At 40.1% G+C, this 22761-nt stretch overlaps 1 protein-coding gene and 1 non-coding gene across 8 annotated transcripts in view; one reads left to right on the top strand and one right to left on the bottom strand.

The window, feature by feature from the left end:
- The window catches only part of LOC110144065 (soma ferritin-like), a 43221-nt gene that overhangs the window by 8455 nt on the left and 12005 nt on the right, over nucleotides 1-22761 (top strand). For 3 of the 7 annotated variants that reach the window (XM_070455018.1, XM_070455020.1, XM_020903879.2), the window contains exons 2-4: nucleotides 13317-13388; nucleotides 20086-20229; nucleotides 21824-21949. In XM_070455018.1, the coding sequence (XP_070311119.1) occupies nucleotides 20119-20229; nucleotides 21824-21949 (237 nt within the window). In that variant the 5' untranslated portion in view covers nucleotides 13317-13388; nucleotides 20086-20118. Of the gene's footprint in view, nucleotides 1-11709; nucleotides 11884-13316; nucleotides 13389-13697; nucleotides 13778-20085; nucleotides 20230-21823; nucleotides 21950-22761 lie in introns of all 7 variants that reach the window. The other 4 variants (XM_070455021.1, XM_070455017.1, XM_070455019.1 and 1 more) reach the window with 4 other exon arrangements.
- LOC139031162 (small nucleolar RNA SNORA68) lies at nucleotides 707-841 on the bottom strand. Its single transcript, XR_011483566.1, has one exon. It is a non-coding gene; the product is annotated as a small nucleolar RNA SNORA68 (small nucleolar RNA).

The raw sequence follows: 22761 nt of genomic DNA, 5'->3' as shown, positions 1-22761 counted from the left end.
CAAACAAGCCTATTTATACTCTTATACTGTAAAGGAACCCTGTGAATCTGCATTTTTAGTAAGAGCTTATTATGAGGGACCGTGGTTAAGAGGATGGCTTGTGAAGCTTGACTGCCAGGATTTGAAACCTGGCTTTGACACTTGTGAACTTGGATAATTATTTCATCTCTCTTTACCTAAGCTTCCTTATTCTCCAGGTGGAGTCAGGAATAGCACCTATGTCTTAGGTTGTTGAAAAGATTAAAGAGAGTTAACCTGGAACATACAATGTAATGCCTGGCAGTAAATATTCACTCTATTATTAAAAGGTTTTTATTTGTTTGTTGTTTCGGTTTTTGGTTTACCCAGAGTTTTATTTGGGCAGCCCTGGGGACTGGGAGGGCCTGCACATAAAACAAGGTGTTGGCCTCTTGTTGGCGAAGTGTGGCTTGTGCTAGCAACGCAGGCCTGATGGGGCAGTGCGAAGTTGATCTTGGAGCAGCAGAACTACTTGACTCCTGGTCAGCGGCACTTGCTGACCGTGGCCTCCTCCACCGTCATGATCTGTATTCAGTGTGCTCAGGCACCCACATCTCTGTCTGCAGGGATTGAGACAGGGCACGGTACATGTGTACATTCCCCCAAACCTCCCATCACGTGTAGGGGAAGAGGGCACTTGGGGACCCAACGGCCACAGCCTCTGTCCCCAGCAGGCACTGGCTACCAGAGGTGTAGAACCTTCAAATTCATTTTGAGGGGCAAGGCCACAGCCTCCCAAAGGCATTGAAATCCACTTGGTACTAGCACCTTTGTTTAAACTACAGATAAGGAACAGCGGGCTTCCCTAGGGGATCAGTGATAAGGAATCCACCTCCAATGCAGGAGACTCAAGTCGGATCCCTGGGTCAGGAAGATGCCCTGGAGAAGGAGAAGGCAACCCACTCCAGAATCCTTGCCTGGGGAATCCCATGGACGTAGGAGTCTGGGGGGCTACAGTCCTTGGGATTGCAGAGTCAAACACGACTTAGTGACTCAACAACAAGAAACAGCAGTTTTCAGGTTTAGGTGCTTAGAAGTATCTTTTTAATAAAGACGCACATTGATTTTGTTGCAAGAAGACTTGAGAGCTACTCGTGAGCAACACAAGACCATTTTAAAAAGAAAAAAGAAGATATTCTCAACATTCTACCCAGCTGGGCTAAAACTTCAGGTTCTGACCCCCAGCTAGAGCAATCACAGAATGGGAGGAACCAAAGGTACAGGATAATACTGGTGTGTGTCTGTTCTGCCAAACAGTTTTTACTTTAGTCAGGAGTCAATGGAAATTCATCTCAGGCATTGAGGCAGAAGATGGCATAATCAGGTCTATATTTGAGATGGATTATTCTGCAAGCAGAGTGGGAGTTGGAATGTGTGGGGTTACACTGGAGGCAGATGGGTGAGGGAGCTTGGGAAGATGCAATGCTTCTCCTTTTCCAGCCCAGAGAACGGTCTCCAGAAAGCATTGCAATTATCCACATTAGTGATTCTAGTATTAACAATTTGAACCTTATAAATCTTTTCTTCTTAGGTGAAAATCGAGGGGAGTTTGTAATGAAGCACTCTGTGCCAACCCTACCCGATGTTTTATACACACTAGAGCGCACACAGTGCCCGGCAGGCATCCTCCCTAAGTTGTGAGGCAGCCCATCCTGCAGTGAAGGCTCATTAGCTATGTGGTCATCAAGGAAAAACGATACCAGAGGCTACGAAAGGACCACATTCTGTGTCTCAACTGGTGAGCCTGTCGAGGTCGGGGTAGATTTCCAGGAACTGTGGCAGCTTTGCAGGGTCTGACCTCAGAGACATTAAAATAAACTTCAGTTCTGCTCCATCGCACCCCAGCGAAAATGGGAGGAGCCGTCAGGTGAGCCGGAGGAAGTGGTGGAGGAGGGGGGGAAACGGAAGTCACAGTCTCCTCGTTGGCCTTACCCCGAATTCACCAACACTGCTCGGCCGTCATCAAGTTAGCGGAGGCAACAGTGCTTGGGGAAATAGCTACAATACCAGAGTCTTCTCTCTAGTTCCTGAGGATTGTCTATGAATGATTTTATGAGAAAAGAATCCATCCCTGGGCTCCCCCCAACAGGATCAATTCCCACTTGTTCCCGCAGCCAAGCCTCTTGTATCGCCCATGGACCTAGTCACGAAGTTCCTTCAAACATATCTGAGTCTCTGAAAACACGCAAAATATAAAAAGATAAAACAAATCTTCCCTCTGTTGAGATTGCAGAATCAATCTTAGACTGCTTAGAGCTAGAAGGAATCTAATCCAACGGTTTGCAAGTTCGTTTTAGTATCTGATCCCTTTAGATGAAATCGGGTGAAGAAGTTCAAATAATATGTGAACAGAAGGCAGAGCTGCTTTTATTGGAAGGGATTTCTGGCTGGGCAATGCCTCTATATTTGTCACATTTCCAACACCCTATTTTGTGAATTAATTCTTTGAATACCCAGGACTTAAATAAAGGAGCAAAGTCTGAAAGCCATGATTAAACAAGTTCTTCCATTTTACAGAAGACAAAAATGAGTCCCAGAGAGTTCATAGTTATTTGGTTTTATGAGGGGTCCCCAGAGTAGGCATTTGCTAAGAAACACTTGTGAAAAAAATAGTGTTTTCTTGATGGATGATGATGTAGGTACACATATATAGTAAATGCAACTTGAGCATTTATCAGTGGATAGTCTTTTTTATTCAGCCCCTTAATTTTCACATCATGTTTTAAAAGGTAGAGGAAGTGAATTTGCCATTAACCATATGAAAATTTTTTGGAACAAACTGATTCTCTCTAAAGCTTACTAAGAGAAAAATTTAACCCTAAAGTTATAACCAAATGTTTGAGACTATGAGAAAATCAGAATACTCAAAAATTAATCCAGGAAATGAGTGTATCCTGTGCGTGCATGCGTACTCAGTCATGTCTGGCTCTTTGAGACCTCATGGACTGTAGCCCACCAGGCTCCTCCGTTCATGGGGTTTCCCAGGCAAGAATCCTGGAGCAGATTGCTATTTCCTTTTCCAGAAGATCTTCCTGACCCAGGGACTGAACCCACATCTCTTGCATTGACAGGTGAATTCTTTACTGCCAAGCCACCGGGAAAGCCCATGACACTTTATAACTTGTATTTTATATATATATTATATATATATAGTAGCTTTATTGAGCTATAATTCACATATTATGCAATTCACCATTTAAAATATACAGTTAGGGGGCTGAGATTGTGAAGTAGGAAGAACTTAAGCTCACCTCCTACAGGCATATCAAAATTACAACTATTTACAGAGCAACTATTAATGAGAAGGACGTGAAGACTAACTGAGATCTTCTACAGCTAAAGATACGAAGAAGAACACTACAATAAAGATGGGTAAGAGGGGCAGAGATGTGAGATACGTGATACCCACATTCCCAGGCAGATAACACAAACAAAAAGATAACTGCAGACATTCTCCCAAAGGAGCTAGGAGTCTGAGCCCAATACAGAGCTCTAGGCCTAGAGAATCCAACACTGAGAGGATAAGCCACTGAAACAGTTGGCTTGGAAGGACAGTGGGGGCTTTATATACATATATGTGGTATGTTAGACCACAAAACCCATCTCAGTAAATTTAAGAAGACTAAAACTATATCAAGCATCTTTTCCAACAACAATATGGGACTAGAAATCAACTACAAGGGAGAAAATTTGTGGAAAACCACAAACACACAGAGGCCAAATAATATGCTACTAAACAACCATTGGGGCTTCCCATATGATGTAGAGGTAAAGAATCTGCCTGCCAATGCAGGAGACTCAGGAGACATGGGTTCAATCCCTGGATCAGAAAGATCCCCTGGAGTAGGAAATGGCAAGCTGCTCCAGTAATTTTGCCTGGAAAATTCCATGGACAGAGAAAACTGGTGGGCATGAAAACTGATTCATAGGGTCACAGAGTCAGATGCTCCTGACCAACTGAAAACACACAACCAACCAATGGATCAATGAAGATATCAAAGAGGAAATTAAAAAAAAAAAAAAAACACCTGAAGACAAATGAAAATGAAAACAATGATCCAAAAATCTGTGGGATGCAGCAAAAGCAGTGCCAGGAGGGAAGTTGATAGCAAAACAACCCTTCCCTAAGGAAATAAGAAAAATCTCAAACAATCTAAACATACACCTGAAAGGACTAGAAAAAGGAGGACAAGCAAAACTCAACTGAGAATGTTTCCTTTAAATCAAAGATTAACCAGTGTAGTTCACCACTGTAACAGAATAAAGGAAAAACAACAACAACAACATAAGAACTAAACAGGCGATGATAAAGGCATTTGATAAACTTCAACATTTATTCGTGGTTTAAAAACCTCCATGGTATAGCCACACTGGGAAATAGTCCAGCACTTCCTTATAAAACTAAACATGAAACCACAGCAATTTTCACTCATGGACATTTATCCCAGAGAAGTGAAAACTTACATTCACACAAAAATCTATACATAAATTTCCAGAGCAGCTTTATTTGTATAGCCCCAAACTGAAACAACCCAGATGTCTTTCAATGGGTGAATGTTTGCACAAAGTGTAATATATCCATCCTAAGGAAAGCAGTAAAAAAGAATGAACTCTTTATCTGTGAAACAACTTGGATGAATCTCCAGGGAATTATATTGAGTTAAAAAAAAAAGAAGAAGAAAACAGTTTCTGAAGATTGCATACTATATGATCTATTTGATTTGTATAAAATTTTTAAAGATGAAATTTTAGAAATTAAGAACAGATTAGTGCTTCCTAGGAGTTAGGGAAAGAGATGTGCATACAAAAGGGCCACATGAGCAATCTTTGTGGTGATGAAAATGTTCTATATTTTGACTATGGTCAACTTACATGTGATGAAATCACATAGAACTAAATACACATGAGTATAAGTAAAGTGGGAGAAGTCTGAATAAGATTAAGGGATTGTAATGTCAAGGTCCCGATTGTAACATTACACTATATCTCTGCAAGATGGTACCATGTGAAAAAACTGAGTAGGTGGTACAGACTTTCTCAGTATTATTTCTTACAACTGTGTGTTAATCTTTAAATTACCTCAAAAGAAAACTTTAATTTAAAAAACTTCTCCTAAAAAACTAGTAATAGATGAGAACTTCCAAATCTGATCAACAGTAGTTCTAAAAAGCATATAACAAACATACTTTTGTGGAAAATATTGAAAGCTTTTTTGAATATTAAGAATAAGACAAATGCCTGCTTTCCCCCATTTTTATTTGGCACTGTATTAAAGGTTCTAGCTACAGAATAATGAAAAATAAATAAATAAACCTAAGTTATAAGGGCAGGAAAAGAACTAAAATTGTTATTAGTCACAGGTCATATGGTTGCATAAGTAAAATTCCAAAAGGAAGTACAGCTAGATTTCAGAATAAATATGTGTATTAGCAAGGCCACAGGAAAAGTCAATGTACAAGACTGTATTATAGTTTTCAAAAATCAATTGTAATGTTAGCCAAAAGAACCCCAAAATATTTAAAATACTCCATTTAAAATAAAATTAAACACATGAATAAATCTACCAAAAGATATGCACAGAAAACTATTAGCATTATTAGGAAAAATTGTTGTTGTTCAGTCGCTCAGTCATGTCCAACTCTTTGTCATCCCATGGGCTGAAGCATGCCAGGCTTCCCTATCCTTCATCTCCAGGAGTTTACTCAAACTCATGTCCATCGAGTCAGTGATGCCATCCAACCATCTCATCCTCGGTCATATACCACAGATGTTTTAAATACCCGTATTATAAAGTGGTCAAGTTCCTGAGTTAATCTATGGAGCAGGTGCAATACTAATCAAAATCCCAATGAATTTTTGTTATTTCCTTTTATGAAATTGACAAGTGGTTTTGTAATTTATGTTGAAATGTAGAGAGGTAAGGACAGGCGAACTACTGGTAAAGATCATCATGGGAAGGACCTCCCTGGTCATCCAGGGGCTAAGGCTTCCACAGCAGGCGGCCCAAGCTTGATCCTTTGTCCAGAACTAGATGCCACATCCACAGCTAAGTTCACACGCGACAACTGAAAAAAAGAACCTGCCACAAAGAAGATCTCGTGTGCCACAACTGAGACCCAGTGCAGCCAAATAAATTAATTTTTAAAAAATCATGGGAAATTTTGCTCTGAGAATTAGCTAACAGAACTACTTAAAATATCAAAATCTTATAGATGTTAAAGGAGTACAATTTGTTATTGTTCAGTTGCTAAGTCATATATGACTCTTGGTCGCAACCCCATGGCCTACAGCATGCCAGGCTCCCTTGTCCTTCACTGCCTCCTGGAGTTTGCTCAAACTCATGCCCATTGAGTCGGTGATGCTACTCAACCATCTCATCCTCTGTTGCCCACTTCTCCTGCTGCCCTCAATCTTTCCCAGCATCAGGGTCTGTCCCAGTGAATACAAAGGAGTACAATACTGGCGCAACAACTGGACCAAAAGACCACTAAAACAGAAGAGAACATGTGGAAACAGGCAATGAATAGATGGATATGCAATTATGACAAAAGTGGAGCTACAGAGAAGTGGGTAAAAGACAGTCTTTTCAGTAAATAGTGTTGGATCAATGTGTAAATTTATCTTATCATTATCTAAGTCAGCAGCCCAACATAAACCTCATTAGAGTAAAGTAAATGATCAGCAGAAACATTCTTTTCTGGAGGCTCTAGGAGGGAATTAATTTCCTTGCCATGTCCAGATTCCTAAAACCACCCACCTTCCCTATTCTACATTGGATCGTGGCCCCTTTTCTCAATCTTCAAGATCAACAGTGTTGCATCTCTCTGGCTGTTCTTCCCGAATTATATTTCCCTTTGACTGCAGCCTGGAAAGATTCTATTTTAGAGCTCTATTTGGTTAGGTTGGGCTCAGTCAGATAATACAGGATAAACTGGTCATCCCAGAGTCATATCTGCAAGGTCTTCTTTGCAGCAGAAGGTAACATATTATGAGGCTCCAGGGATCAGGACCTGGACATCTTTGTGGGGTCCTCATTCTGCCTACCACATTCAACTAGAAACTCTTTGTAAAAAAATAAGAAAACTTCCTTCACCACGCACCAAATACAAAATCAATTCCAGATGGGCCATAACTCTACATGTGAGAGTTTGAAAAATTAAACTTTTGGAAGAAAATAGAAAAACGTCTTCATGATATCGCGGTAGTGAAGGATTTCATGACCAGAACACACCCACAAAAAAACACCTAAGATTGAGAAATTGATCTAGATTAAAGTTAAGAATTTTTCATCAAGATCTAAAAATAATGAAAATGCAAGCCACAAGAGTGGGACAAGGTATGGGCAACACACATCAGCAATGAAGGCCTGTGTCAAACTTTGGGTTCCCCTGAAAGCAGAACCTGAGAAAAAGTCTTGATACAGGAGCTTCCAGGGATCTGTCGTGTGTGTTAGGCTTCACAATAAAACAAGTTAACACCAATAAAAACAAAAGTCTTCAATGTAATAGCTAACATTTATTCAATGCTCTCTATGTGCTAAACTCTGTTCTAAGCATTTTATGCAAATCAACTCAGTTAACGCCTTAGACATGCCCAGAAGTAGATGCCTTTATGGGTTTTCCTGGTGGCTTAGACGGTAAAGAATCTGCCTGCAATGCAGGAGACCCAAGTTCAATCCCTGGGTTGGGAAGATCCCCTGGAGAAGGGCATGGCAACCCACTCCAGTATTCTTGCCTGGAAAAATCCCACGGACAGAGGAGGCTGGCAGGGTACAGTCCACGGTGTCGCAAAAGAGTCAGACATGACTGAAGCGATTTAGCAAGCAAGCAAGATGCCTTTGTAATCCCTGGGGAAGGAAACTGAATCACAGTGTAGCTAATGTCCTAAAGCTACTAGGCACGGTTTGTGATGGCAGGGATTGTTGTCTGTTTTATTGACTGCTACATTCCCACAGCCTGGAAAAGTGCCTCTTCATTGAATAAAGTGGCAAAATAATATTCACACCCACGCTGCCTTTGGCAAATCTTGCATTCTTAACCATAACACAGAACAGCTCATAATGTTATTCACTTAAAATCTCCTATTCAGATCCAGAGTATAACAATGAAGATAATAAAAGCACAGAAAAATTAAAATTACTTTTTAATTTAAAAAATAAGTTTTTATTTAAAAAAATAAAGATACATTTAAAAATGTTATCCATTCATCTAAATTTCTTAGAAGAAAGGGGGATGGGAGAAACCAAAGGCCAGAAGAATGTTTTCAAATACTTTTCTTCCCCACAGGTTTGTTTAAGATCATGTTCCCGTCTTTGCCAGCCAGCATTTTAGCCCTTGCCAATGAACTTCCCAGATCATGGAAAGCCACCTCATAACCCTTTTCCCAAGACCTGAGCCTAATCCCAACCCTCTCTCAACTGAAAGACATGTTCGTGTTGACTGTTGGTTCAGCAGTTGTGTTTCTAGCCACTGAATCAAATTAAACTGAAATCAAAACCAAACACATGTTCCTCTAAGAAACAGCCAAGACTTTCACTCTAAATACCAAACATTCTCCCCCCAGCAGTTCAAGAGTTCTAGCACACAACTTTAAGATGTTGACCAAGAATTATCCAGACTACAGATCATTACTTGGAAAATTTTCGTTACTGCTGATGGTGATGATGTGTGTGTGTGTGTGTGTGTGTGTGTTTAAAACCAGTGTAGACGGTGTTTTCTGTGATATTAACTGGCTATACCTTTAACTTGAATTTCATCAGCACATGTTAGTTAGCTAAGATGAATTTTAGCAAAACCACCGAGCCCTCTCTTTTGATATGCAAATGTTTTATTTATTTATTTTTGGCACTCTTAAAAGCTGGGTGATGTAATGAGCAGATATTTGCTTATCTGAATATTTTTATACATGTGTGCATAAACCAAGATTTTTTTAAAATTTCTTCAGGTTTTCTAAAGTGCTTAACACTGGGCTACTGTTGGTAATGTAAAGGAGAAAAGAATAAAGAGTTATTTAATAAAAAATAAATAAATAAATAAATAAAACCAGTGTAGAAAAGTTCATGAAACAATGTGCTCCCATTTTAAGAAAAAGTGATTACAGTATAATTTTGTACAATAAAGTCTCTTCTGAGAGATCACAATTTTTTTTCCGTTGGATGATGTTTTTGTTAATCAAGGGAAATTATTGAAAAATAGTATTCATTTTTTTTAATGAAACGGGCATTTAAATGAACCATAAATAAACATTGGTCAAATGAAGCTATGGAAGTGACTGTTACAAGGACTTTATTTATTTTTTTATTTTATATTGGTGTAGATCAACAATGTCGTGTTAGTTTCAAGTATATAGTAAAGTGATTAACTTATACATATATATATATTCTTTTTCAAATTCTTTTCCCATTCACGTTGTTACAAAATATTGAGTAGAGTTCCCTGTGCTATACAGTAGGTCCTTGTTGGTTATCCATTTTAAATATAGCAGTGTGTACATGTCCATCCCAAACTCCCAAGGTTTTGGTGCTTGTGATAATGTCTCCAAAGAAAATACACAGTCTAAAATAATAATATATTACTATTAGTTGTACATTTTACTTTCTATGAACTATATGTGCATATCCATTTTCATATCAAATCATAATGCCTGCTTATTATTATTTCCTTGAGCCTATTAAAATAAATGATTTACATTTTCCCTAGAAGTTCATGTACAGTGTTTTTTTTATTCAGTCATAAAAAATTTTTTTTAAAAACTAAGATCGTGGCATCCAGTCTTATCACTTCATGGCAAATAAAAAGGGGAAAACTAGAAGCGGTGACATATTTTATTTTCTTGAACTCAAAATTCACTGCAGTGACTGCAGCCATGTAATTAAAAGACACTTGTTCCTTGGAAGGAAAGCTATGACAAACCTAGGCAGCATGTTAAAAAGCAGAGACATCACTTTGCTAACAAAGGTCTATCTAGTCAAAGCAATGGATTTTCACTGTCATATACAGATGTGAGAGCTGGATCATAAGGGTGAGCACCACAGAATTGATGCTTTGGAATTGCAGTGCTGGAGAAGACTCTTGAGAGTCCCTTGGATTGAAAGGAGATCAAACCAATGAATCCTAAAGAAAATCAAACCTGAACATTCATTGAAAGTACTGATGCTTAAGCTGAAGCTCCGATACTTTGGCCATCTGATGGGAAGAGCCAACTCACTGGAAAAGACCCTGAGGCCGGGAAAGATCAAAGGCAACAGGAGAAAGAAGTGGCAGAGGACGAAATGGCTAGATAGCGTAACTGACTCAATGGACGTGAATTTGAGCAAACGCTGGAAGACAGCGAAGGACAGGGAAGCCTGGCATGCTACAGTCCATGGGGTTGCAAAGAGTCAGATACAACTGAGTGACTGAGCAGCAACAATGAACAATAAAACTCTATTCATTCAAAGTATTGACTTAAGAAATATAGATTAAAAAGAAGATAAAGTAGACTGTAATGCCTGGTAACATGTCACCAGAGCCTTGTGCTAAGGTGTTCCCAATCCAATAAACAGCTACCTTTGATTTTCAGATGCCTGCTAGTGTAACTACATGTACTATCATCTGGTACATATTTCTACATCTTTTGCACCAAGATATAAATGTCTTTAGTTGTATTCTGGCGTTTCTCTCCAATATTCTTTAAATATTACCAAAGTAATTCCTATAGTCACTTACAGAAGTCGTTATTCCAACCAAAGAATAAAGTTCATCTGGACCTGGACGTGTCCTACCTAGATTTAAATAATCTAGGTACCCTTATTCCCTACTACTCTATCTGGACTTCTTCCAGGCTTCTTGGGTGGCTCAGACAGTAAAAATATCTGCCTGCGATGCAGCAGACTTGGGTTTGATCCCTGGGTTGAGAAGATCCCCTGGAGAAAGGAACGGCAATTCCTTCAGTATTCTTGCCTGGAGAATCCCATGGACAGAGCAGTCTGGTGGGCTATAGTCTATGCGGTCACAAAGAGTTGGACACAACTCAGTGACTAACACACACACACACACACACTACTTCCTACTTCCCTACTACTAATATTTCTCTATTAATATTTGAGATTTGGTTTATCTACATGTTTCTCTTTAATATACCACTTCAGTTATTCTGCTTTCTCTCTTTGTCTAACTTCAATTTTTGTCCCATTAGTGTGTCTCTTTCTCTCTACTTTGTTCTTTTTTTAAATTTAACTTTATTTATTTTTGGCTGTTCTGGGTCTTCATTGTTGTGCGCAGACTTTCTCTAGTTTCGGCAGGCAGGGGCTCCTCTCTAGTTGTGGAGCTTGGACTTCTCATTGCAGGGGCTCCAGATGCACAGGCTTCAGTAGTTGCGGTGCACGGGCTTAGCTGTCCTGAGGCATGCAGAATCTTCCTGCACCAGGGATCAAAGCCATGTCCCCTGAACTGGCAGGCAGATTTTTAACCACTGGACCACCTGGGAATTTCTCTACTTTGTTCTTTTTGGCCAAAAACATCTCCATCTCCTAACCCTGCCACGTACTTCCTGCCTCAAATCTTTGTTGCTGTTAGCTTTAAACATATGAATACATAAGAAAGTTTATATTGCCTGATATTTCTTTTACATTTTCATTCCCCCCATATATTTGTCTTCCATCTGTCTGTTTCTGCCCTCCCAGTGTTTGACCATTTACTCATTTACTCTTAGTGGATGAATGTCTATTGATGACCTGCAATGTCCAGGTCTATGTTAGATGATGGTAATACCAAGTCATGACCCAGCAGCACATTCAAAGAGCTTATGAACTAGTAGAGAATTCATACAGATAAGGAAGAAGTTACAAAGATGTGGGAAGAATGACTACGACCAAGGAGCATGAAGGTGGGGATACCAAACCCAGCCTGTGAAAGTCAGAAAACACGTTCTGGCAGATAAGATAGCCATTCTAAGGCCAGAAGTAGAGGCGGCAGGACATATGTGCAGGCACATGGATTTCTGGAGATGTCATCTCTCTTTTTTCATCAGAGTCACTTGTGACATCTTAACTTTTAAGGTTTCCTCTTGAGCTATCTTGATAAATTACTTCTCAGTCTTTCATTAATAAAAAAATTTTAAGGACCCACTCAGTACCAGGACCACAATAAGTGTGGTCTTTTCAAGGCTCATTGTTTAATATTTATTTTTATTTACTTATTTTCTCTTAGCTGTAGCACGTGGGTTCTTTGATCTACATTGAGTCACAGAATCTTTTTTAGTTGTGGCTTGTGGGATCTATTTCCCTGACCAGGGATCAAACCTTCATTGGAAGCATGAAGTCTTAGCTACTAGACCGCCAGGGAAGTCCCTAAGACTCATTTTAAAGATGCAAGGAATTCCCTGCTTTCACCCTTCCCCACAATTTTGGGGAACTTTTAACCTGCTTTTCCGAAATGCAAAGTACTCATTTGGCTCTTGTTATTGTTTCCTCCTCGACAACAAATGACTTTAAATTTTTAGGTTCCTTTTTACTTTGAAATTGCTCAGTGTAATTTACTGAGTGCTTTCTATGGACAAGACACCATACTATGAGCTCTGGGAGATATGCAAAGATGACTAAGCTTCCTCATGAAGCTTATAAACTAATAAGGGAAATGTGCACAAAGAACAGGATATAGATGATAATAGATGCTCTACTAAAGATATTTTATGTTTAAAAATAAGAATTTCTTAGTTTTAATTAAATTCAGAAAAGCACTGCTTGTTTTTTCCTGAATCATTAGAGAGTTGATAAGATTAGGACAGAAAGTCTAGATTAGGTCAAAACATTTTTGAGAGGCATTGTGTAACTTTTTTAAAACTATTTTTGTTTTCAATACATCCCAGAGGAAAAGGTGCCTGTACCAGTCTGATTGTATCCAATAATTCAGAAGTCAGTTCATTAGATTAACAAAATTTAATAGTGGTATTATGGATCAAATTAGATTTTAAAATAGGTATTGAAATTTCAGTGTTACCCCTGGGCTTTCACATTCTACATTATGTATTTCTATAATTTTGGAATACTTTTTAGTAATGAGAATGCATTACTTTTTTAATTAGGAAAAAATACATTCATAAAGACATATATGGAGCTTCAATTAGGAAAATGAATGTGAGTGCTAAGTCGCTTCAGTCATGTCTGACTGTTGGCAACTCTATGGACTGTAGCCCACAAGGCTCCTCTGTCCACAGAATTTTCCAGGCAAGAAATCCTGGAATGGGTTGCCATTTCCTACTCCAGGGGATCTTCCTGACCCAGATTGAACATTCACCTCTTATGTCTCCTGCATTGGCAGGTGGGTTCTTCACCACGAGCGCCACCTGGGAAGCCCAGTTAGGAAAATACATTGTGCTAATTCTCCAGAAAGGTATGTGTTAGCTTCCTTTTTCAAAATGAAATATATATATATATAATTATAAAAGTTGAAAAACTACAGAAAAAAGAAAAAAATTACCTATAAAGCTACTACACTGACTCAGTTGTTTTTTAAGATGTGTTTTTCTACACATTGATGAGGTTGTTTTTAAGTGATTAGATAGCAATAGTTGGTTTTAAAGTTTTAATTTGTCTTATTGAAGTATGGCTGACTTACAAAGGTGTGTTAGTTTCTGGTATAGAGCAAATAATTCAGTTATACAGCATGTGTAGTTTGCATTTGTTTATCCCAAACTCCCAGTGCATTTTTCCCCAGCCTCCCTCCTTTTTGGCAATCACGAATCTGTTCTCTGTGTCCTGTGAGTCTGCTTCTGCTTATGGGTAAGTTCCTTTGTGTCATAGTTTATTTATTTATATTTTATATTGAAGTATAGTTGGTTAACAATGTTGTTAGTTTCAAATGCACAGCAAAGTGATTCAGGTTTATATATATATGAAAGTGAAAATCACTGTCATATCTGACTCTTTGTGACCCCGTGAACTATACAGTCCATGGAATTCTCCAGGCCAGAATACTGGAGTGGGTAGCCTTTCCCTTCTCCAGGGATCGTCCTAAACCAGGGATTGAACCTAATTCTCCCGCATTGCAGGCAGATTCTTTACCAGCTGAGGCACCAGGGAAGCCCAAGAATATTGGAGTGGGTAGTCTATCCCTTCTCCAGGGGATCTTCCTGATCCAGGAATCAAACCAGGGTCTCCTGCATTGCAGGCAGATTCTTTACCAGCTATACATATGTTTATTCTTTTTTCAAATTCTTTTCCCATTTAGGTTATTATAGAATATTGAGTAGAGTTCCCTGTGCTATACAGTGGGTCCCTGCTGGTTGTCTATTTTAAATATAGTAGTGTAAAAAAAAATTAAAAAAATAAATATAGTCGTGTGTCACACCAATGTTTGTTGCAGCGCTGTTTACAACAGTCAACACATGTAAGCAACCTAAATGTTCATCAATAGAAGAATGGATAAATACGATGTGGTGTATATATATAATGGAATATTACTCAGCCATTAAAAAGAATGAAATAACGCTATTTGCAGCAACACGAATGGACTTAGAAATTATCATACTAAGTGAAGTAAGTCAGAGAAAGACAAACATCATATGATACCACTTTTATGCAGAATCTAAACAAAATAATACAAATGAACTTGTATTTACAAAACAGAAGTAGGCTCACAGACTTAGAAAACAAATGTATGGTTACCAGAAGGAGAATGAGGTATGGTGAGGGATACATTGGGAGTTTGGGATTGAGAGAGAAATATCTCTTAATAATATTTAACCCACAGGAATAGGAACATTTTCTTCACATGTACACAGTTCTGTGTTTTTGGCCCAGATGGAAAGGTAGAATCATGGAATATTTACATGAAGATATCTTATAGATTATCCTGAAATATTCAAACTCTCATTATCATCTCCCACTAGGTAAAACCATTATCTTCCAGATTTACCACTTTGTAGATGGAGTCATATTAACAGTAATAATCCAGATTTTATTGACACTTGTCATAAACAGAGGTTCATGACATTGTACAGGAGGCAGGGATCAGGGCCATCCCCAAGAAAAAGAAATGCAAAAAAGCAAAACGGCTGTCTGAGGAGGCCTCACAAATAGCTGTGAAAGGAAGAGAAGTGAAAAGCAAAGGAGAAAGGAAAGATATACCCATTTGAATGCAGAATTCCAAAGCATAGCAAGGAGAGATAAGAAAGCCTTCCTCAGAGATCAATGCAAAGAAATAGAGGAAAACAATAGAATAGGAAAGACTAGAGATCTCTTCAAGAAAATTAGGGATACCAAGGGAACATTTCATGTGAAGATGGGCACAATAAAGGACAGAAATGGTAGGGACCTAACAGCAGCAGAAGATATTAAGAAGAGGTGGCAAGAATACACAGAAGAACTATATAAAAAAGATCTTCACGACCCAGATAACCATGATGGTGTGATCACTCACCTAGAGCCAGACATCCTGGAATGTGAAGTCAGGTGGGACTTAGGAAGCATCACTGTGAACAAAGCTAGTGGAGGTGATGAAATTCCAGTTGAGCTATTTCAAATCCTAAAAGATGATGCTGTGAAAGTGCTACATTCAATATGCCAGCAAATTTGGAAAACTCAGCAGTGGCCACAGGACTGGAAAAGATCAGTTTTCATTCCAGTCTCAAAGAATGGCAACGCCAAAGAAAGCTCAAACTAGCATACAGTTGTACTCATCTCACATGCTAACAGAGTAATGCTCAAAATTCTCCAAGCCAGGCTTCAACAGTACGTGGACTATGAACTTCCAAATGTTCAAGCTGGATTTTAAAAAGGCAGAGGAACCAGAGATCATATTGCCAACATCCGTTGTATCATCGAAAAAGCAAGAGAGTTCCAGAAAAACATCTACTTCTGCTTTATTGACTATGCCAAAACCTTAACTGTGTGGATCACAACAAATTGTGGAAAATTCTTAAAGAGATGGGAATACCAGACCACCTGACCTGCCTCCTGAGAAATATGTATGCAGGTCAGGAAGCAACAGTTAGAACTGGACATGGAACAACAGACTGGTTCCAAATAGGGAAAGGAGTACGTCAAAGCTGTATATTGTCACCCTGCTTATTTAACTTCTATGCAGAGTACATCATGAGAAACACTGGGCTGGATGAAGCACAGGCTGGAATCAAGATTGCTGGGAGAAATATCAATAACCTCAGATATGCAGATGACACCACCCTTATGGCAGAAAGTTAAGAATTTAAGAGCTTCTTGATGAATGTGGAAGAGGAGAGTGAAAAAGGTGGCTTAAAACTCAACATTCAGAAAACTAAAATCATGGCATCTAGTCCCATCACTTCATGGCAAATAGATGTGGAAACAGTGGGAACAGTGACAGACTTTATTTTGGGGGGCTCTCAAATCACTGCAGATGGTGGTTGCAGCCATGACATTAAAAGACACTTGCTCCTTGGAAGAAAAGCTATGACCAACCTAGACAGCATATTAAAAAGCAGAGACATCACTTTGCCAAAAAATTTCTGTCTAGTCAAAGCTATGGTTTTTCCAGTAGTCATGTGTGGATGTGAGAGCTGGACTATAAAGAAAGCTGAGCGCTGAAGAATTAATGCTTTTGAACTATGGTGTTGGAGAAGACTCTTGAGAGTCCCTTGGACTGCAAAGAGATCCAACCAGTCCATCCTAAAGGAAATCAGTCCTGAATATTCACTGGAAGGACTGATGTTGAAGCTTCAACTCCAATACTTGGCCACTTGATTTGAAGAACTTTTGAAAAGACCCTGATGCTGGGAAAGATTGAAGGGAGGAGAGGGGACAACAGAGAATGAGATGGTTGGATGGCATCACCGACTCGATGGGCATGAGTTTGAGTAAGCTCCAGGAGTTGGTGATGGACAGGGAGGCCTGGCATGCTGCAGTCTATAGGGTCTCAAAGAGTTAGACACGACTGTGCGACTGAACTGAACTGAACTCTGTCCTCACTTCTCACATAGGACCCTAATCTCCTGAAAAGGTCCCCCAAATTCTTATGGGACTTCAGATAATGTTTCACTTGTGCTATAAGTAAAACCAGTTACCTGTCTAGTCACCAGTTTTCTTTCCTCATCTCAGCTCTAACCATCATGGGCTAGATGTTGCTGAGTTTCCTGGTGACACTGCCTTCCCCAGGATGCTGCCACAGACATCCTGGAAATGCCAAAGCAGTGCTGTGGTGTGTGCAGAAGCATAGACTGCCCTCCCCTGGTGGTCGAGAATCTGCCTTCCAATGCAGGGGACATGGGTTCGGTCCCAGGTCAGGGAACTAAGATCCTGCATGCTGCAGGGTGACTAAGCCCTGAGTGCCACAGTGAAGATCCCCAGTGCCTCAATTCAGACCTATTTATGTTGATGTGTGACAGAAACCAAACCAGTATTATAAAGCAATCATCAGTCAATTAAAAATAATTTTTTAAAACAATACAAATAAATTTTTTTAAACATAGGAAGCACAGAATGTCTCCTTCTCCTCTCCTATTGGAGGGTCCCTAGCATGTCCCATGTCTTGGAACACTTTCTACTCAAAATGTGGTCCATGGACCAGCATCATTGGGCAGAATTGTTAGAAATGCAGACTCTCAGGCGCTGTGTATCAGAATCTGCCTTTTAAGAAGAGTCTCAGGTGATTCATATACAAGTGATGGTCTGAGGAACAGCTACTCAAGACACGTTCTGAGGCTACGACAAGAATTCATTTGGGACAAGGGCAGTGTTGGGTCAGAAAACAAAAGTAGCAAATAATAGGCCCTTTTGTAATGATTTCTTCTCTTTGAAGACCTTGTCTTTATGACTGGGCCAAGCGTAGGCTAGGTGGCCCCTCCTCTTAGGATGCACTCCCTCTCAGGAGCCCCTCGCGCCTCACTGCCTCACCGAGAGAGACTTTTGGTGACCTGTCACTTCTATTTCATTGCCACAAGGCGTGACTTAGGCTCAAACTAAGAATCCACCACACTATGGGAGATCTTATACATGTAAAACAATTTTTTTTGTAACAAATATTGATTTGGCACCTATTATTTCCTAGTGGAGAAAGAACCAAAAGGTTCCCACATGGAACAGTCACTGTCGCTTGGAGAATCCAGCCTTATACCTTGACCCTACAGCCTGTCTGTGCCCTTCCTCCAGGCGAAATACCCTCTTCCAGTTCTCTCTCTACATTCTTACCCACGCTTCACGACCAATTTCAGATGCCAGGTTATCAATGTAATCGGCTGTAATCCCCTCCCATAAATATGCCTTTAACAATCCAGAAGCTTGTGTGTGTTCAGTCATGTCTGACTCTTTGCAACTCCATGGACTGTAGCTCACCAGATTTGTTCTCTGTCTGTGGAATTTTCCAGGCAAGAATGCTGGAATGGGTTGCCATTTCCTCCTCCAGGGGATCTTCCTGACCTAGGGATCGAACCCGCCTCTCATGCATCTCCTGAGTTGGCAAGCAGATTCTTTACCACTTGAGCCACCTGGGAAACTCTGACAAGTCAGAACTCCCATCATACCCTGGTTTAAAATTGTGTATGTTGAGGTCTTGTGAGAAGGGAATGTGTCCCTTATAGGTCAAAAGTGTATTTTAGTCAGTTTTCTTAGATTCTCCATAGGACCAAGCATGATGCCTTTTTTTGAAAAAAAGGAAACAGTTAAAGGTAATGAGTCTATTCTGTTAATGCTTCCCCATTCAGGAAGTGTTTAAATCAGCCTTCTCAAATCATAGTCAGAGAACATGAGGGCAAATACAAAACACTGGCTGGGATAGTTAGGAGGACTTAGCTTTTCCCACCTTTTTCTCTATCAGATTGGTTCTTTCATGCAAAACAATGTCCTCATTGGTAGGTTAGTAGCTGTTAATCTCAGCTGAATAGCATATCATCTTGTTTTCAGCTGAATAGAAGTGGGCTGGCTACATATATATATATTTAAGCCTGTTAGTATTTAAGAAGTCTCTTACCTTGGCGGGTAGCACTTTTTATGCCTTGTTTTTCCTAAAGCTGAGATGGCAACCCAGGCAAAGGGCCTTCTTTCTGAAGAATGTAGGGATGCTCTCAATCAAGTAGCATCTTACGAGCTGCATGTCAGTGATGCTTATTTATCTATGGTTAGTATGTGTCCTGGAGTCACTGTCAGGAAGGTTTCAGATCTGGTCCAGATAATATATCTTACAAAGCCTTCCTCATTTTTGTTGTGGCCATGTTTGTTGTTTGATACCAGAGGGAACAACAATTTAGTGGCTGGGATTTTGCTGCTCTGAGGCCCAGTGATTTAGAGCTGTGATTGCAAACTATGGGTGAATAGTTGGGAGAATAATTCTTTTCCAGAGTATTCCCAAAACTTGTGCAGGCATCAGACACTGTTATAAATAATTTTTTCACCCATCTGCTAGTTTAGAGCAAGTGTTGATATGGTAGGGTTAATGAAATAGTTTGACTTTTGTAGAGTTCAATGGTTTTAAACATTTTCTTAAGTTTATTGACTTATTGGCTGCACTGGGTCTTCGTGGCTGTGTGTATGCTTTCTCTAGTTATGGTGGGTGGGAACTACTCTAGTTGCGGTGCATGGGCTTCTCATTGCGGGGGCTTCTCCTATTGCAGAGCACAGGCTCTAGGGCACTTGGGCTTCAGTAGTTGTGGCACACAGGCTTAGTTGCCCCACCGTATGTGGGATCTTCCTGGACCAGGAATCAAACCATTTTCCTTTGCCTTGTAGGACAGATTCTTAACCACTGGACCATCAGAGAAGTCCCAAGATTGACTTTTGAATGTCACTTACTTTATGCTGGACTTCTGCCAGTTGTCAACATAAATACTGGTTATAGTGCTAGCATATAGGGTTCATAAACCTGACCCTTAAAGAGGTCTAATGGCCAAATGCTAGGCACCAGCATGTTAAAACCTGGGTCGCTTCTCTTTGAGGTAGCCTGGGTTTAAGAAGGCAGTTGGGGCCTTCTGGAAGTCAAAGAGCAGACTGAGAACCCTGTAATGAACAAAGAAGGCCTCTTTTGGACAGCCGTAGAGATAAAGTGAGTTTGTGTGAGATTCCTGCCCTAAACATCAACTCCTCTCACCTGCAGTCTCTCCCCATTCTTATCCCTGCTCCAGGCCTGTTATTACATTGAAGATTCAGAAGCGCCTATGTTTCATTCATTCTTCCAAGACCAAGCTGATGTGAAGAGGGAGCATGCAAAGCAGTTCATAAAATATCTAAGAAAATATAAGTGTAAAATCTGCCTTCCGGTGATTAAGGTGACGATGTAGCTCTGTTATGATGATCTCTATAGGGCCTTTGCTGGGTTTAGAAAACTAAGTTATTAGTTGTTTTCTGACTTGTTCCATTACTCATGTTCCTACATGGGATTATAGCAGCTGACTGAGGGTAAGCATGTATCTTGTCTGTAACCTCTTCGTATCATTTTAAGTAAATTTCAGTCATTAAATCTTAGTTTTTCTTTTCTGAAAGAGTGATACAAAGTGTGACCTCTAGACCAGCAGCACCAGCATCACCTGGACCTCATTAGAAATGCAAATTCATGGGGCCCACTCTAAGAAACTGAGTCACCCTCTCTAAGGGTGGGGCCCAAGGAGCTAAAGAGCTTAACAAGCTCTCCAGGTGATTCTAATCCTCTGTAGAGTTTGAGAAGATCTGCTGTTCTCTTCTAGAGTGGTTTGTATCTTATGTTGGCTCTTTAATTCAGATACACCCTCAGGTATCTAACACAGCTGCCTCTTCAATGTATTTAATAAAATAAACTTTTTCCCCCACTGGAACCAACTCTACATTTGTAGAGTTGTACATTCTAATTGCTGCTGCTGCCCCAGTTGCCTCAGCTGTGCAACCCCATGGACTGCAGCCCGCCAGGCTCCTCCGTCCATGGGATTCTCTAGGCAAGAGTGAAAGAGTGTAAAATCTTGCTCTTGCCATGCTCTCCTCCAGGGGGTCTTCCCAATCCAGGGATTGAACCTGGGTCTCCTGCATTGCAGGCAGAGTCTTTAATGCTGAGCCACCAGGTAGGCCCTATTGCTACATACTTGTCTCTCATTTCCTCTTTCTTAGGAATAATTACTATTACCAACTCAAACATGACGAATAGGGACTCACCCAAATGATAGAGAATAGGTATTTATGTTCTAAAAGGGCTTCCCGCCATGGCTCAGACGGTAAAGAATCTGCCTGCAATGTAGGAGACCTGGGTTTGATCCCTGGGGTGGGAAGATTCCCCTGGAGGAGGGACTGGCAACCCACTCCAGTATTCTTGCTTGGAGAATCCAATGGATAAAGGAGCCTGGTGGGCTACAGTCCATGGGGTCTCAGAGTCGGACACGACTGAGTGACTAACACAGCCATACATATTTATGTTCTAAAACCAGAAAACAGAAAAAAGCAACAATCTAAAATTGATTTACTCCTAATGTTTTTTATATACTCTAAAGAAACAATCTAAACCTTAGTTGAAGCTATTACATTTGGAAATATCCCTCCTTATCTGAGGGGTTCTTTTTAACTCCAGGTCTCTAAAGACAACTAAATGTCTGGTGGTAATTGAACTGAACTACTCTCCAAAGCTAGAGAAATTCCAAAGCTAATGGAAGAGTGCAGTAACTGTGCTGGGGTATCCATGCTTTGCAGAACATTAACGTCACCTGAAGAGCTTTTAAAAGCCCTGCTCCTCGGTACCAATTAAGTCAGAACGTCTGCAGCTGACAGCCAGACACCAGTATTTAAGGGGCCACAAAGCGCGGAAACTACTGGTCTTTGCAAACCTTTCAATCTGCCCAGGAAGTAGGGTGTAACTAAGCTGCGCCTCAGCTAGGAGAGTGACTCCCTCTTTCTCTCCAACAGAGGCCTGATATAGATAACTGGGGAACTGGTAAACAAGCTATACTGTCTGCTCTGCAGTTGGAGAATTCGTTAAACACGCTCCTGCAAGACCTGAAAGCCTCAGCTTCTAGGAATAGAGAAACCAATGTAAGTAGCAAAGAGGTCCTTTCACTTCTAGATGATGGCTTGCTTCTAGGAAATGATTCCAAGGCAATGGATCATCTAATGTGCTTATTTCCCCTGAAGGGAGTATATGAACTTATTTCTTAGAGTAACTGGGAGGTGGGAGGAGCAGGGGCCCTGGTAAGGAGAAAGGCAACTCGAGACAAGATGGAGAAGACTTTTCAGGAATAATCTGCACTCTGAATATTTAAATAAACCCATCTTGAGAGTCGCTATCCTAGACTACCCCTACAAAAGTGAATGTCAATGGTGACCTATTCTGTAGACTTCTCTGAAGTGTTCTTTGGTTAATGGTGAACACTCTATTGCAGTGATAAAATTTCTCACCAAAGTTCTTAGTTTCTCTTGAAGTTGAAGAAAATGATCTAGTAGGAAAGCTATCAACCTTGCTGCATATTGGACTCACTGTAGGACCCTGAAAACTATCAAATGCCTGAGCCTTACACCAGAACCCTAAAATTTCAGTGCTTGGGAATGAGATCTGGGAGCTTACTTGACACTTAACCTATGATTCAGATAGGGTGAAAAACCATTAGAGTAGTAGCTTATTAAATTAATCTGTGCTTTTGATGAGATGCCTTAACACTCATTGAAAGTGGATGTTTGGTGGGAGGGGGGTTCAGGATGGAGGGGGACACATGTATACCTGTGGCAAATTCATGTTGATGTATGACAAAAACCATCACAATATTGCAAAGTAATTATCCTCCAATTAAAATAAATAATTTTAAGAAAAGATAACATTGAAACCAACTATACTCTAATAAATCTTTAAA

Source organism: Odocoileus virginianus, chromosome 25 (assembly GCF_023699985.2).
Source record: "Odocoileus virginianus isolate 20LAN1187 ecotype Illinois chromosome 25, Ovbor_1.2, whole genome shotgun sequence".
Lineage (NCBI taxonomy): Eukaryota > Metazoa > Chordata > Mammalia > Artiodactyla > Cervidae > Odocoileus > Odocoileus virginianus.
This window is presented reverse-complemented; position numbering and strand designations above follow the sequence as displayed.